This window comes from Xenopus tropicalis, chromosome 1 (assembly GCF_000004195.4).
Source record: "Xenopus tropicalis strain Nigerian chromosome 1, UCB_Xtro_10.0, whole genome shotgun sequence".
NCBI lineage: Eukaryota > Metazoa > Chordata > Amphibia > Anura > Pipidae > Xenopus > Xenopus tropicalis.
Window position 1 is genome coordinate 70939189 of NC_030677.2, and position 13385 is coordinate 70952573.

The window sequence follows — 13385 nt, forward strand, 5'->3', positions numbered from 1 at the left end:
CTGTGTTTCAAAGGCCCAGTGCTACCCAGAACTGTAACACAGTCCAATAGATGCAATAGACTGTATCTGGTGACACTGGTAATGCTTTTCTCCAAGTGGAATAAACTTGCAGCACCCACAAAACACCTAAAACCGTGGCCCCAGGGCCAAAGTACCAAATTAGCCCGATATTGCCCACGTATAGGTGGGGATATCTGGAGAAGATCTTCTTGCTTGGCAACATTGCCAAGTGAGCAGATCTTACCTCTTCTGCAATCTTTCTGGTTCAGTTACCCAGTGCCATTTACTTAAAGCAAGTTCAATGGTGCAGGAACTTGTTGTATCTGAATCATTCTGAGTTATGTCTACAACGGGGCCAAAGAGAGTAAAGTAACTTATTTCACCTCTTTTCATTGGCATCATGAGTTCAGTGTTAGTGATAGACCATCTGCTCAGTCTGGGAACCACTAATTACTGGGTATACAGTTGGCAAGTTACTAAACTGTTCACAAACGGGTCAACAAATTCTGCATTTAATCCCTTTAATAAAGTGACCACTATTTTTACTGCACTGCTGAAAGATTATCTAGGCATTACCTGCAATTCACATTTCCAATATTTTAGGTACTTTTAGTTAACTTAATCTACACGTTTATAGCTTTTTTTTTTATCTTCCCTGATTTTACAACATTGTATATCTGTGCCTTTAAAATTAACTTTGTAGGGGGTCACCAAGTGTCTTTTTAAAGGCCATGTTTTCTGGAGTCTCTGTGGAAATATATATTATCTTCAAGCACGATGCTACTACTAGTAATGCTACATTTGTAGAAATCCAAAAAAATAGGAAAAAAGCTTCAGCAGGTTTGCTGCAAAACATATATTGTGGGTAGTGGTAACACAACATGTTTCGGGTCAATACCCTTTATCAAGTGTACAAAGACCATAACCATGTGTTCTCATTTAAAGCCAAATAGACATAGTAATGCTACATTATGGAACAACAGGCAGCTGAGATGATCTCTCCTCTAGTACAGTAAAAAGAGTCTAAAGGTGGCCATACAGGGGCCGACTATAGCTGCCGATATCGGTCCCTTGGACCGATTCGGCAGCTGTTCGGCCCGTGTATGGGGAGAGCAGAGCGGCCTGGCCGACCGAGATCTGGCCTGAAATTGGCCAGATCTCGATCGGCCAGGTTAGAAAATCTGGTCGAATCGGGGACCGCATCAGCTCGTTGATGCGGTCCCCGATCCGACTGCCCCATTGCCGCCCACATAATCTGATCATTTGGCCCCAGGGCCAAACGATCGGATTATTTTTTTTTTAACCTAAATGCTCCCCGATATCGCCCACCCGTAGGTGGGGATATCGGGGAGCATTTAGGTTAAAAAAAAGCGAGCGGATCTGCTCGTGTATGGCTCGTGTATGGCCACCTTAAACCATGTGATTATAGGTGAATATGTTTGTAAACTGGTAAGTAAATGGCCCCCTAGATAAACCCAATAGGATTGTTTTGTTAGGATTAATTATATCTTAGTTGGAATCAAGTACAGGTATGGGATCCCTTATCCGGAAACCCATTATCCAGAAAGTTCCGAATTACAGAAAGGCCATCTCCTATAGACTCCATTATAAGCAAATAATTTTAATTTTATAAAATGATTTCCTTTTTTCTCTCTAATAATAAAACAGTACCTTGTACTTGATCTCACTAAGATATAATTATTCCTTATTGGAGGCAAAACAATCCTATTGGGTTTATTCAATATTTAAATGATTTTTAGCAGACTTAAGTTATGGAGATCCAAATTACGGAAAGATTTGTTATCCGGAAAACCCCAAGTCCCGAGCATTCTGGATAACAGGTCCCATACTTGTACAAAGTTTTGTTTTATTATTACCAAGAAAAAGGAAATCAATTTGAAACATTTAAATTTTTTAATTAAAATTGATTCTGTGGGAGACTTCCTGTAATTCAGAGTTTTCTGAATAATGTTTTCCAGATAACAGATCGCATACCTGTATTTGGTAATGTTCCTTAAGTAGTTAAGTAGCAATTGGAGAACCAGTGTTCTCATGGAATAGTTTAAGAAGGTGAAGACTGATTTTTTATAAAATAAATGTTTATTGACATTTGCAAATGGATCATTGAATCCCTCAACAGCACTCATGCCTATTATGTCCGATAAAACTTATTAGCATTCTTGTAATCATAAGGCCCGTATTACAAGCCCTATAAGCCTTATAAGTAACCAAACAGGCAAAAGCATACAAAATCGGGATGACTACAAATATGTATCAAATTCTATTACAAAATTAATATATGTTGACAGATTGTCGATAAAAAGGGTTCCACACATGACACAGTTTATTAAGGGGCAGTTTTCTGAGTAGAAGAATGATATTTTCAAGCTTTGGACTGCTCCCACAACTACTTGTATCTCTCTTAATTCTTTATTGATCTTCACACTTTTGTACCTGAGTAAGAAGCACCATAAAACAACACAAAAGAGATTTGCCTGCACTTTGTCTGCTGAGCGCTCTTTGTGAGCTAAAGAAGAAGGCTTGAAATGGCTGGCTGTAGGAGGCAACCATTGTTGGTTGAATTAAATATGTAAAGGAGGCATAGAACTTTTGACTTACTGGTATGAAATACTGAATATATACTAAATGGAAAAAAGGTATTATTTATCAGGACATTGCAGCATAGTTGTGCAAAAAGCATACATTTTCAGGCTGTTTGACTGTCCAATGAACTGATCGATAATTCGGGCATGTAAGATTTGGCCACACAAAAACAAATGACAGCAAACTTGTGGACACATCCTTATGCAGGTTAGCCGGGGACTCCAATCATGTACGGATGAGTCTCATCTACCAATTATGGGGGCTACAGATTTGTAATTGTATTTGTTTTAGAAAATCGCAATCCTATGCAACTGCCCTGCAGCTAATCAAATAAAATGGAATATCAACTAGGCCAATGACACCAATCAATGCTTGTATGGAATCATTGGGAACTAGCAGGAGGAGGAGGACAGTGCTGCACTTTTGCAGTGATACCAAGCATTAGTATTTGCACTGAGCTATTGAATTCACACAATTTTCGGATCAGTCAGATAACTCATAAATTCTGAAGAATTAATTTATCCGAAACAAGGAAATTGCCCAACTAATTCACTTTGAATGTGGCCATCTTTAGATGTTTCTGAGGGACTGGTCATGGTTCACCCCCATTATCACATACAACCTATGCCTTTAGAAAAGCTTATAAATCTTAAGGGGCTGTGTTTGAAAATAAAAGTGCAGTAATTTTCATACTAACACTGCACCCTGCACTCTGTATTCATTGTATTCAGTTAAAGCTGTGAGCTAGCACAATAACAGCTTGTTCTCCATATCCCAGCAACAGAAGTCATTTATATTCCTACTGATAAACACATGTTTTGTTGAAGTAAAGAGATCCTGCGTCACACTTTATCACACATCTCATACTTCAGGCTCATCAATTAGGGAAATGCCTGATGGACAATGTGTTGCAAATGCTTTGAAAGTTAAAGTGACCAAGTAATGATGACAAAACCTTGTATGCATAACTACAGAAGAACATCTTTACAATGAGGACTTAAATATCAATGGATTATAATTTACAATATTAATAAGCCTTGGTATTTTTTGCTACACAGCCCAGAATTTACTCTAATGAAGAGCAGTAGATGTGTGTAATAAAGATTATTATGTGGAAAATATTGTTTGGCACAGGTGCATGATATTATTCACTGCTAACACTCCAGGGGTTTAAAAAGCACTGAGGGATGTTGCTGGGCATATTGACATGTAATCGGCTTAAAGGTGGCCATACACGTGGCGATCCGACGATGTTTCGTGCGACCATCGGTCGCACGAAACATCGTAAGATCCGCCACACACCATTCAGGACTGAATCGGCAGGTAAGGAGGTAGAAACAATAGGATTTCTACCTCCTTCTGCCGATTCAGCTCTGAAGGGAGAATTTTGGTCAGGCGCCTTCTATGGCGCCCGATCAAAATTTTCAAACTTGTCCGATCGGCGAGTCGTCCGATATCGGCAGCTTCCTGCGATATCGGTCGACTCGCCGACATGCCATACACGCACCGATTATCGTACGAAACGAGGTTTCGTACGATAATATCGGTGCGTGTATGGCCACCTTAATTTAAATCCTGATGGGCCAATTAAATGGGGCTCATTTGAATTTATCTGTAAATTAGAAGATTCACAAGCAGCACAGGTACAAGCAGGGCAATCTGCAAAGTTGTTTTAACCTTTTACATATTAAGGAAATTACGTATCATAAACATTATACAGCTAAACATTAAGATGGTTAAATATAAACATGTTTATGGGTTACAGATAAGCAATTAGATTAGACTAAAGCTGGTGGCACACAGGGAAATTTCCCGCCAGAAGTTAAATATTGGCTTCTGCGGGCAACATATCTCTAGTGATGAGTGAATCTGTCTTGTTTCACTTCGCCATAAAGTTAGTAAAACGACAAGAAAATCCGAGAAACAGCGAAAAATCAGTGAAACGCATTTGTCGTGCAACTTTTTTGTCACCCGTGTCTTTTTTGTCACCCTTGCCCATTTTTTTAACGTGACCACGCCTTTTTATGATGCGCTGCAAATTTTTCCGCTGAGAATTTTCATGATTGCCTTCCCATCAAGCAATAAAGTTTATAGCTGGTGGAAAGGCATATGCGTTGTTTCGTTTTCCTGCACAGGAAACTTCAGAGATTCACTTTATTGCTGATGGGAAGGCATTCAGGGGAGATTTGTCGCCTGCTGTAGCCGAGATTTAATTATGGGTGACAAATCTTCTTGTGTGCCACCAGCCTTAGGGCTCATACAGACCAGCATTTCCTCCTGCGTTCCCCTGTGGTGGCATTCTCCTGCGTTGCTACCACAGGAGAGTGCAGAGCGAAACGCATCCCATTCTTTCTTATGTGCTCATTATACTAAAAGTTGCATTTTATGGCATTCACGTTTTATCATGTTTTTTTAGACTGCATTTTCTTGTTTTTGATGTACGTGCATTAGCCAACAGAATAGAGTTGCATTAAGAACTGACAAAAATGCACTTAAAGGAGAAGGAAAGGTAAAAACTAAGTAAGTAATCAGAAAAGTCTGTGTAAATACAGCCATAATCACTCACAGAAAAGCTGCACTGAGTCCTCTATCAAAAGAAACACAGGATTTCATGTCTCCTTTTTTGTAAACATGTTCTTGGGTAGCAGACTCCTCTCTCAGAATAATCCTTTATTCTGGGGCCAGAGTCTGTCCTGCTCCCTCCTCTCTGCCTTCTCCTGTTCCCCCCTCCCTTAAGAATGTGTGATCTGAGCTACCAGCTTAGGGCGTCTGCATCCCTTTATTTAGTAAAAAAGGAAAGTTTATTTCCTTAAAAAAGAATTAAAAAAACAGCAGCACAAAACCACTATACATCTTCTATCCAGGCCCACTACATACAGGGCTAGCATACAACAATTCAAAATTTTCAGGTTTGTGTTGTGCCACACCACCAACCTTTCTTATCGATTAAAAAGGAAGAATCTTTATTGGAACATTTTTTAAAAGGATATAAATGCTTGACATGTTTTGTGTCCTGCACTTATTTATAAACCATTCATAGCATACAATGGTCACACATTTGAGTCTACTTGAGGCCAACGGGGAAAGGTGCCAAGATCTACAAAAAGTGTTCCTACATGTACAGAACAGCTACAGTTTCAACATACACTGGCAACCCAGAAAAGATAAGGTTTGTTTGTCAATGTTTTTCTTTTAAGTGGTATTAGATAAATACATTTAGTCACTATTTCTAAACATTACAACTAATTTGGATTAAGATTGCCATTTTGACAACTGCTTAAATAATGTTTACCTGGTAAGCATCCTTTATATTCAAGGGCTGACCAAACTCTGCCACGTGACCAACAATCCCTTTATTCCATTCCAAACGGATGCAATTGTTTGAAGCCTGTTCCACAGTTGTACCTTCTGCCACGTCAAACAGTCTACTGACCAGAAACTTCTTATTGGAACTGTCCTCACAAACCAAAAAGAGCGAATAACGATCTGCTGCTATTAGCTCATGGATGTGCAAAAAAATTTTATGACAAAGTGTTGTGACGTCAAGGTGACTTGAAATATCTTTCACCAGTTCCAAAAGCCTTGAGCACTGATCTCCTGCTCTGGACAGACTGGGTGGTTGAAGAGGCATCAGTTCCTTCTTTTCAGAATCAGAAAGAAATTTCAGTGTTCCGACAGAATCTTTGACAACAATTGGCCTTAGGGGCCTATCGAACTCTGAGGCTGAGATCTTCCTCACTGGAGTTCCCTGAGTGGTATTTTCTGAATAGCACACCTGAGGATTAGACTCTGAATTATTTTTTCCTTGCTCTTTACTAGCTGGTATTGTATGAACTCGTTCAGCAAACCATGCGTTGACCATTTCTCTGAAATGAAGGGGAAAAAAGCTGATAAATATTTTAGTGTAGGCAGCAATGACTGATGGTAAATGAATACTGAAAAGTGACAAATACGGAGACTGCATTAAATATTTAAGCTGACCATCTGAACAAGTAATTCTGTTAACCTATTAAGAAGCTCAAATAGCATTTTGCCCAGCATGTAAGCGTAACCTTTCTTTTAACCCCATGATGCTGCCAGATGATTCAAAGGCTAAAGACCTTAAAATACTTTTCATTTTTAGACAGGTATAACATCACACTTTTCAATTTTCAATGTCATGCAGGGCAGTGAATTTATTAATTCACATACTATGGAATGAGAAAGGAAGAGATTTTATACAACATACATTAACTTCCATTGACATGTTAAAACCAGTGCAAACCAATGCAATGGAAAAGCCATGTATATAATGTATATCCAGTTGACTGTGGCACAAACTGGCAATTATTTGCTAATTGGAAATTAATTTATTAGCATCTATAAAGCATTTCATTTGCCATTATTATAGTTCTCAGTACAGAGAAATAATATTAATTCTGAGCTCTAATCTCATTAAGCGAAAGGGTTCTCAAGTTGACTTTATACAACCTATACACACATAGAGGGCTGTCATAAAACTGGGAATTAAACCCTAAAAGTAGGGCTAATAACTTCCCATAACTTAATTGCAATAAAATATTATCTTACAAGCTCATTGTTCAGTATGGGAATTAAAACACCTTGGTATCTAGCAGGTGACATAGAATACAATGGGAATCTATGCAAGTTACTGTATCTGTTGTCTGCTATGTAACCTGTGCCTTTTCTCCTTTTTTCCGTTTGAATGGCTACTCCCATAGCTACACAGCAACTTTTTAGTATAAACTATAGAAGTGTTTCCGAATCAAACACACAACATTTACCAGTGCAGGTCCCACCAATTCATTTTGTGTAAAAAAAAAAAGGGGCTTTTAAGTTCCGAATATGCCTCCATACATTATCAGCCACATATTTTGTTAGAACCCCTGCAGAAAAACCATAATAGAACTTGAGCCGGGAATGCTAAGCAAAATGCCACTATAATATTTTGATTGAATTAATGCCAAATACAAGAAACCCCAGGTTATATAAAAATAAAGCTTATGAAACAGAAAATAGATTTGTTATGGTAAGCAATTTAAATGCCTTACAAAACACAGAGAACTGTTTACTCTGCATGAGTATAAATATGGCTGAGCGGGAATTTTCCCTTAAATAGACAGTAACATTTGCGTGCAAAGAACATTTCTTCCTTGTACATTTGTATAGACATACAGTATGAATGCAGGCAGTCTCTTCTCTTGTTGTGTAAGTGATCCTGAGAGTCTTGAGCTTATAATAAGTTACACTCCCAGAGTTCTCTGTCATGGTTTTAAACAAGCAGCCTTAAAGGCATCGTCACCTAATTACATGAAAAGTTAAAGCCGTTTTGAATATAAAGATGCATTTCCTATCTGTATTGTACATTTCAATGTCATTAAAAGAGATTTGCATGTAATTTTGTCTGCTATAGGTGTTTAGGATAAGTAACAACGTTGTAAGCACAAGAATGTCTGTATAGAATGTTTGTGGCAGCACACAATGTTTAAAATGCAGTTTGTCATGAATGAAGGAGCAGCTGTCACATTCTGCCTCCAGTCTATGGAATACAAAAATCTTGTATATTAAGTCATACAGTATTGGGTATAATACTACATTCCTGTCTGATACCTGTTTTTTTTTTTTTTTAAATAGCAGTCTGTAAATGCACAAAACCTTTATATGTTTTGGTGCCGAAATCTGCTCCTTCTGCACCCAGGCCAAGGCAGTGTCTCCAGGTGCAGACACATTATAAAGCACACCAGAGCAGGGCAGCTTCTCAGTCTGTGCTTATTCGCCCCGTGTGGCAGTAGTCTTCATTGGTTTTGTTTTTTTATCCTTGTAAGCATATACTTTACAATAAAAATATTTTTAAAGGAGAAGGAAAGGCAAAGTCACTTGGGGTTGCCAAAATGTTAGGCACCCCCAAGTGACTTCAATTGCCTACCTTTTACCCCGAGCTGGTGCCCCTGTTAGGAGAGAACAGCACCAGCCCGGGGTAGCTGCCAGCACTTCCTTTCTGTCTCGCCGCGTGTGTATGCGCAGTAGAGTGAATAGTGGAACTTTAACAGAGAAGTCGGCTTTTCACTCTACTGCGCATGCGATTGTCCGGGACATTCGGCAGCAACGCGAGTAGGAAGCGCTCGCTACAGGTACCCCGGGCTGGTGCGGTTTTCTCCTAACAGGGGCACCAGCCCGGGGTACAAGGTAAGCGATTAAAGTCACTTGGGGGTGCCTAACATTTTGGCACCCCCAAGTGATTTTGCCTTTCCTTCTCCTTTAAAGCAAAATTTCTTCAACCATGGTCCAGTTAGTGCCAGCCTGTCATTTTGCTGACATTCTAATAATTACTTAGCTCAAAACTCAAAGGCTGGGACATGTACACCTAGGCCCACCAATATACATTAATATAACATTTATAACACCATTTAATTTAATGATTTAGAAATGTAATTAAAGGACATGTCAACCCCAAAAATACGTTTTTGCCTAATAAAAGAAAACATAATTCTAAGCAACTTTCCAATATAAATTTATTAAAAAGTTTCAGTGCTTTAAAAGTTATTTGTAAATGTAGTTTACATTGAAAAATATGAGTGGGCCCATTCTGTCCTCAGTGGAACATTCTGTTGTCTGTCTTTATAATCAGCTCTAACTCAAACAGCAGCCATATAATACTGGTTGCTTAGTTTAATGTCATGGCTCAGTACACTGCTCCAAAAATCCAATGGCCTGGCAACACAAAGCACAGTCATATTAGAGATGGTCTTTGAGAACTGTATTAAATATAATTTGAAGAAATGCAAGCCAGGCCTTTTTTTTCAGTCCTCCAAACATGCAAAAACAGAATGGGAGGAAACATGGAAGGAAACAGCACAGTACATGATGACAGTATCATATCATAATGAAAATGTTATCAAAATACACATTTACCACAAAAAAGTTTTTAGAGTTGCTGGTGCACAACTGAAAAAATATATACTACCTAAGAGGGTAACATACTTTGCATTATGTATTTAGAGAGCAATCTCAGCCATGTTCAGGATGATGGTAACTCAGGAGTTCCCCAGTGTCAACAGGCACACTCTTTATAAGGGGCACAACTATGCAGAAGTGCAAAGAGTTCTTTGGATTCACTGTGGAATAGCAACTATGTGGAAGAGAAAGGACCATGTTTGGATGTGAATAATTTAAAATAAGGCTTTACATGCATTTTAACTTGGGCGCATGTACACAGCTTAGATCAATGGTTGTCAGACTGTTTTAGCTCAAACCCCCACTGGAGGTCAGGGCCCCCTTTACCATATAAAAAATGACAGGTATAGGAAAAGATCTCTGCAATTCAGTCCTAGTTCCAATCAAATCTAGGACAAATACATTGTAAGCTGGGCTTTCAGGTGAAGAAAAGCAAATAAGCTGTGTCCAACCACCACAGTGGGTCTCTAAACCACAGTTAAATTTCATATAACCTATGGCATATTGTGGAGAATTTGACCACTGTTACTTCCTGCTATTTACATAAAGGAAGGAGCAGTTATAGAAGAAAGAAGATGCCAAACCTAACATTTTACAAATCTGTATCCTGGAGTTAAGTATTTTCACATGAAGCATGTCTATAAACATGGTTAGCCTGGCAGTAAGGTGTCTGTTTGATTGTTGAGCAAGAAGGTTTGTATCTTTAAGATATATACTATATTGTATACTTTTGTACAAAGTTATGTGTATGGTTCTGGGTGCTTGAATTGATAGTTGTGTGACCTCTAGCTGGTCAGCTTCTGTAAAACATTCATAAATATATTTATTAATATTTTTTTTAATTACAAGTACCCATAACTAATATGAAAAAGGTAAACATAAATGGTTTATAAGCAAAACAATTTAAAAAAGCTAGGAAATGTCACATGCATCTCTTTGTGGCTTACAGTAATGTTTTTTTTTTTGCTTGCTTGCTCACCCCTAGAATACAACACTGACTGCATTAGTCAGAGAGGGGTATGTGGGGCGAGGCACATAGGTGCCCCCCTCCTGCCCTCTAACTTTACAAAATGTAGGAAAAAAATCAGGCAAAATGCATATGTAAACTGTATCCTTAAAAATTAAGACTGCAGTGGTGAGGATTACCTGCAATGATGGTGGTACAGGATTTGGTTCTGGATTCTAATAATGTGTTCAGCCAAATTTGAACCGTTAAAGTCATGTTATATTTAACCTCTGGCAACTAAATGCAAAACATTTTTCATTTACAAATTGCATGACTTTTTGTAAACATGCAAATCAGGCTTAAGAATTGGTCAGTGAAATCTTTCGTGTAGGATCAGGGCCAAACGATCGAATTCGCCTACATGCCTCCCCGATATCGCCACCCGTAGGTGGGGATATCGGGTGAAGATCCGCTCGCTTGACGACATCGCCAAGCAATCGGATCTGCCCGTGTATGGCCAGCTTTACTTAAGTACTTTAGTACTTTTTAAGTACATTTTTAGTACATTTTACATCTTTTGGGAGGCCAGAAAAAAAATCAGGTTAATGCATTATATATTGGTGGGACCACAATAACAGTGTAAAATGTGTAAAAACTTAAAATCAGGGTATGTAAAATTAAGGTTTCATTTAGGTTTTATATGAAAACGTCTATTCCAACAGAAAAATCAGGTTTTACACAACATAAAATTGTATTGTGACTGGCCCTGACTGATATTTGGCAAGGAAAGTCATGACCAAATTTTCTTGTCATTTGAATCCATAACTGCTCAGTGAAATGTCTCTTTAGAATTATTTTACACATGGGGAATTATAAGCTGATACAATGTAGCTGGCTAGAAATGATTTAATTGCTCCCTGTAGGAGTGATAATTAGAATACATGCCCCACAGGAAACAATGAAGCCTATATCTAACCTAATACAAGCAGCAGCTGCTAACCACCCTGTTTGACAGAAGCCTTCAAAGGGAATCGATTAACACATGGTTACAGGGGAGCAACAGTAGAGGAAGCAGACCCTGTGATTGCTTGGGGCGCATGACTAATGTACAATTTCAATAAAAAATTGGGGAGTGCCTTTCTATCAGAACCCCTCACTTTCTTGTTATGTCACTTATTGTTGACACCCAGTGTTTTTTTTTTTAACAAGACACTCCCATTCTATTTACTTCCAATTTACAAATTTACTATTGAGCAGTAAAACATGAATCATCTATTTTGAAGGCTAAATACACAAAACTATAAAATACTAACCTGAATCTCCTAGCTCTATTTTGCCAAAACAACTTCCAGTTATTTGTAGAAATGGGGACATTTTTATAACAGCTGTTCAAGGCCTGTTGATCTTTTTTTCTCCTGTCTACATAGCAATGTAAAAAAAAGTTCCATTTGTCTAAGACAGGAAATAAATGATCATTGCTAAAGCTAAGATAATATGCTGTTTGTGTTTGTTAGCTTATTTTTAGAATATGTTCCCTGTGGTTATGAATAAAAGAGAGCTACTAAAAGTTACTTACACATGGAAAAAAAATCTGTATGCAGCAATAAATGTTTGTCCACAATAAGAGGAACATCAGGGGCAATTTAATAAATTTACAAAAGAGGACTTTGCCCAGGTCCACCAGGACAGGGTGTTGTCATCAACTGTAAACATTTAAACATTTCTGACTTTTTTTTCCTATTGGAACCAATATTCTTTTGGGAAATTTCTAATAAGACGCTGTGATATTGAGTGGATCTGGGTTGCTAAGGGTTGCCACCTGTCCAGTTTTGACCCAGACAGCCCGGTTTAGTCTATGTATTTCTGCATTTGATCTAGCCATGATTGGGGGGTTCACATCTTTCCAGAGATATGTTATGCATCTACGGGCTTGGAAGAAGCCCTGTCGTATAACCATTAGCTGGTATTTGTTACCCAGAGAATCGTCACATGCTCCCAGTATAGCTAGTTTCGGGGAGGACTGGAGTTGTATATTTGTTGTTTCTGCTATTGTGGCAAATACATCTCTCCAGTATAATTGCAGCTTATTGCATTCCCAATTGCAAAAGACTTTAAGGAGTGCAAGAGCTCTCCGCTTAGTTTTCATTAAGACAGCACTTCTAACCAGGGGAATGGCATCATAGTACATCTTGCACAAGATAAAAAGTCCTGCACAGGGCAGTGTAAGAGGGCGCAGGCCACCCATGTCCTTACCACTTACTATAGGATGCCTTGTAGCCTGGATATTCTGCCACTCCCTAACTTGCACGTCTAAATGACACACAAGTTAGAGGATGGGAAGTGGGCGGACAGCTACATGCCTCATGAAAATTGCACTAATAAATCTGTTTGATCTCTGCTAATTTGCAAGGCAGCAAGGCAGTGTGCAAAGTGCAAAAAACAGGCACACTGCTCCCAATTTTTGCTCTTTGCACATTGCCTAGGAGGTCATTTTTTATTATATTATTATTTTTTATTTTATTATTTTTTAATATAATGAGCTCTACAGTCTCTTGAATAGCAGTGTAGTGTAGTCTATCCTTGCAGGTGTACAAGCACCACATGGAATAAAGCACACAGCACCTGTCAGCCAAGTTGAATTTATACTATACTATAATAATAACAGTACACGTACGGGACCCATTATCCAGAATGCTCGGGACCTGGTGTTTTCTGGATAAGGGGTCTTTCCGTAATTCGCACCTCCTACCTAAAGTCTGCTAAAAACATTATTTAAACAGTAATTAAACCCATTGTTTTGCCTCCAATAAGGATTAATTATATTTTTAGTAGGGATCAAGTACAAGCTACTGTTTTATTATGACAGAAAAAAAGGGAATCA

The 13385-nt window shown here is 38.4% G+C and overlaps 1 protein-coding gene across 5 annotated transcripts in view; it reads right to left on the minus strand.

The window, feature by feature from the left end:
• pde5a (phosphodiesterase 5A) overlaps nt 1-13385 on the minus strand; it is a 107253-nt gene that overhangs the window by 58579 nt on the left and 35289 nt on the right. For all 5 annotated transcript variants that reach the window (XM_031902313.1, XM_012966045.3, XM_012966035.3 and 2 more), the window contains 1 exon segment: nt 5897-6470. In XM_031902313.1, the coding sequence (XP_031758173.1) occupies nt 5897-6466 (570 nt within the window). In that variant the 5' untranslated portion in view covers nt 6467-6470.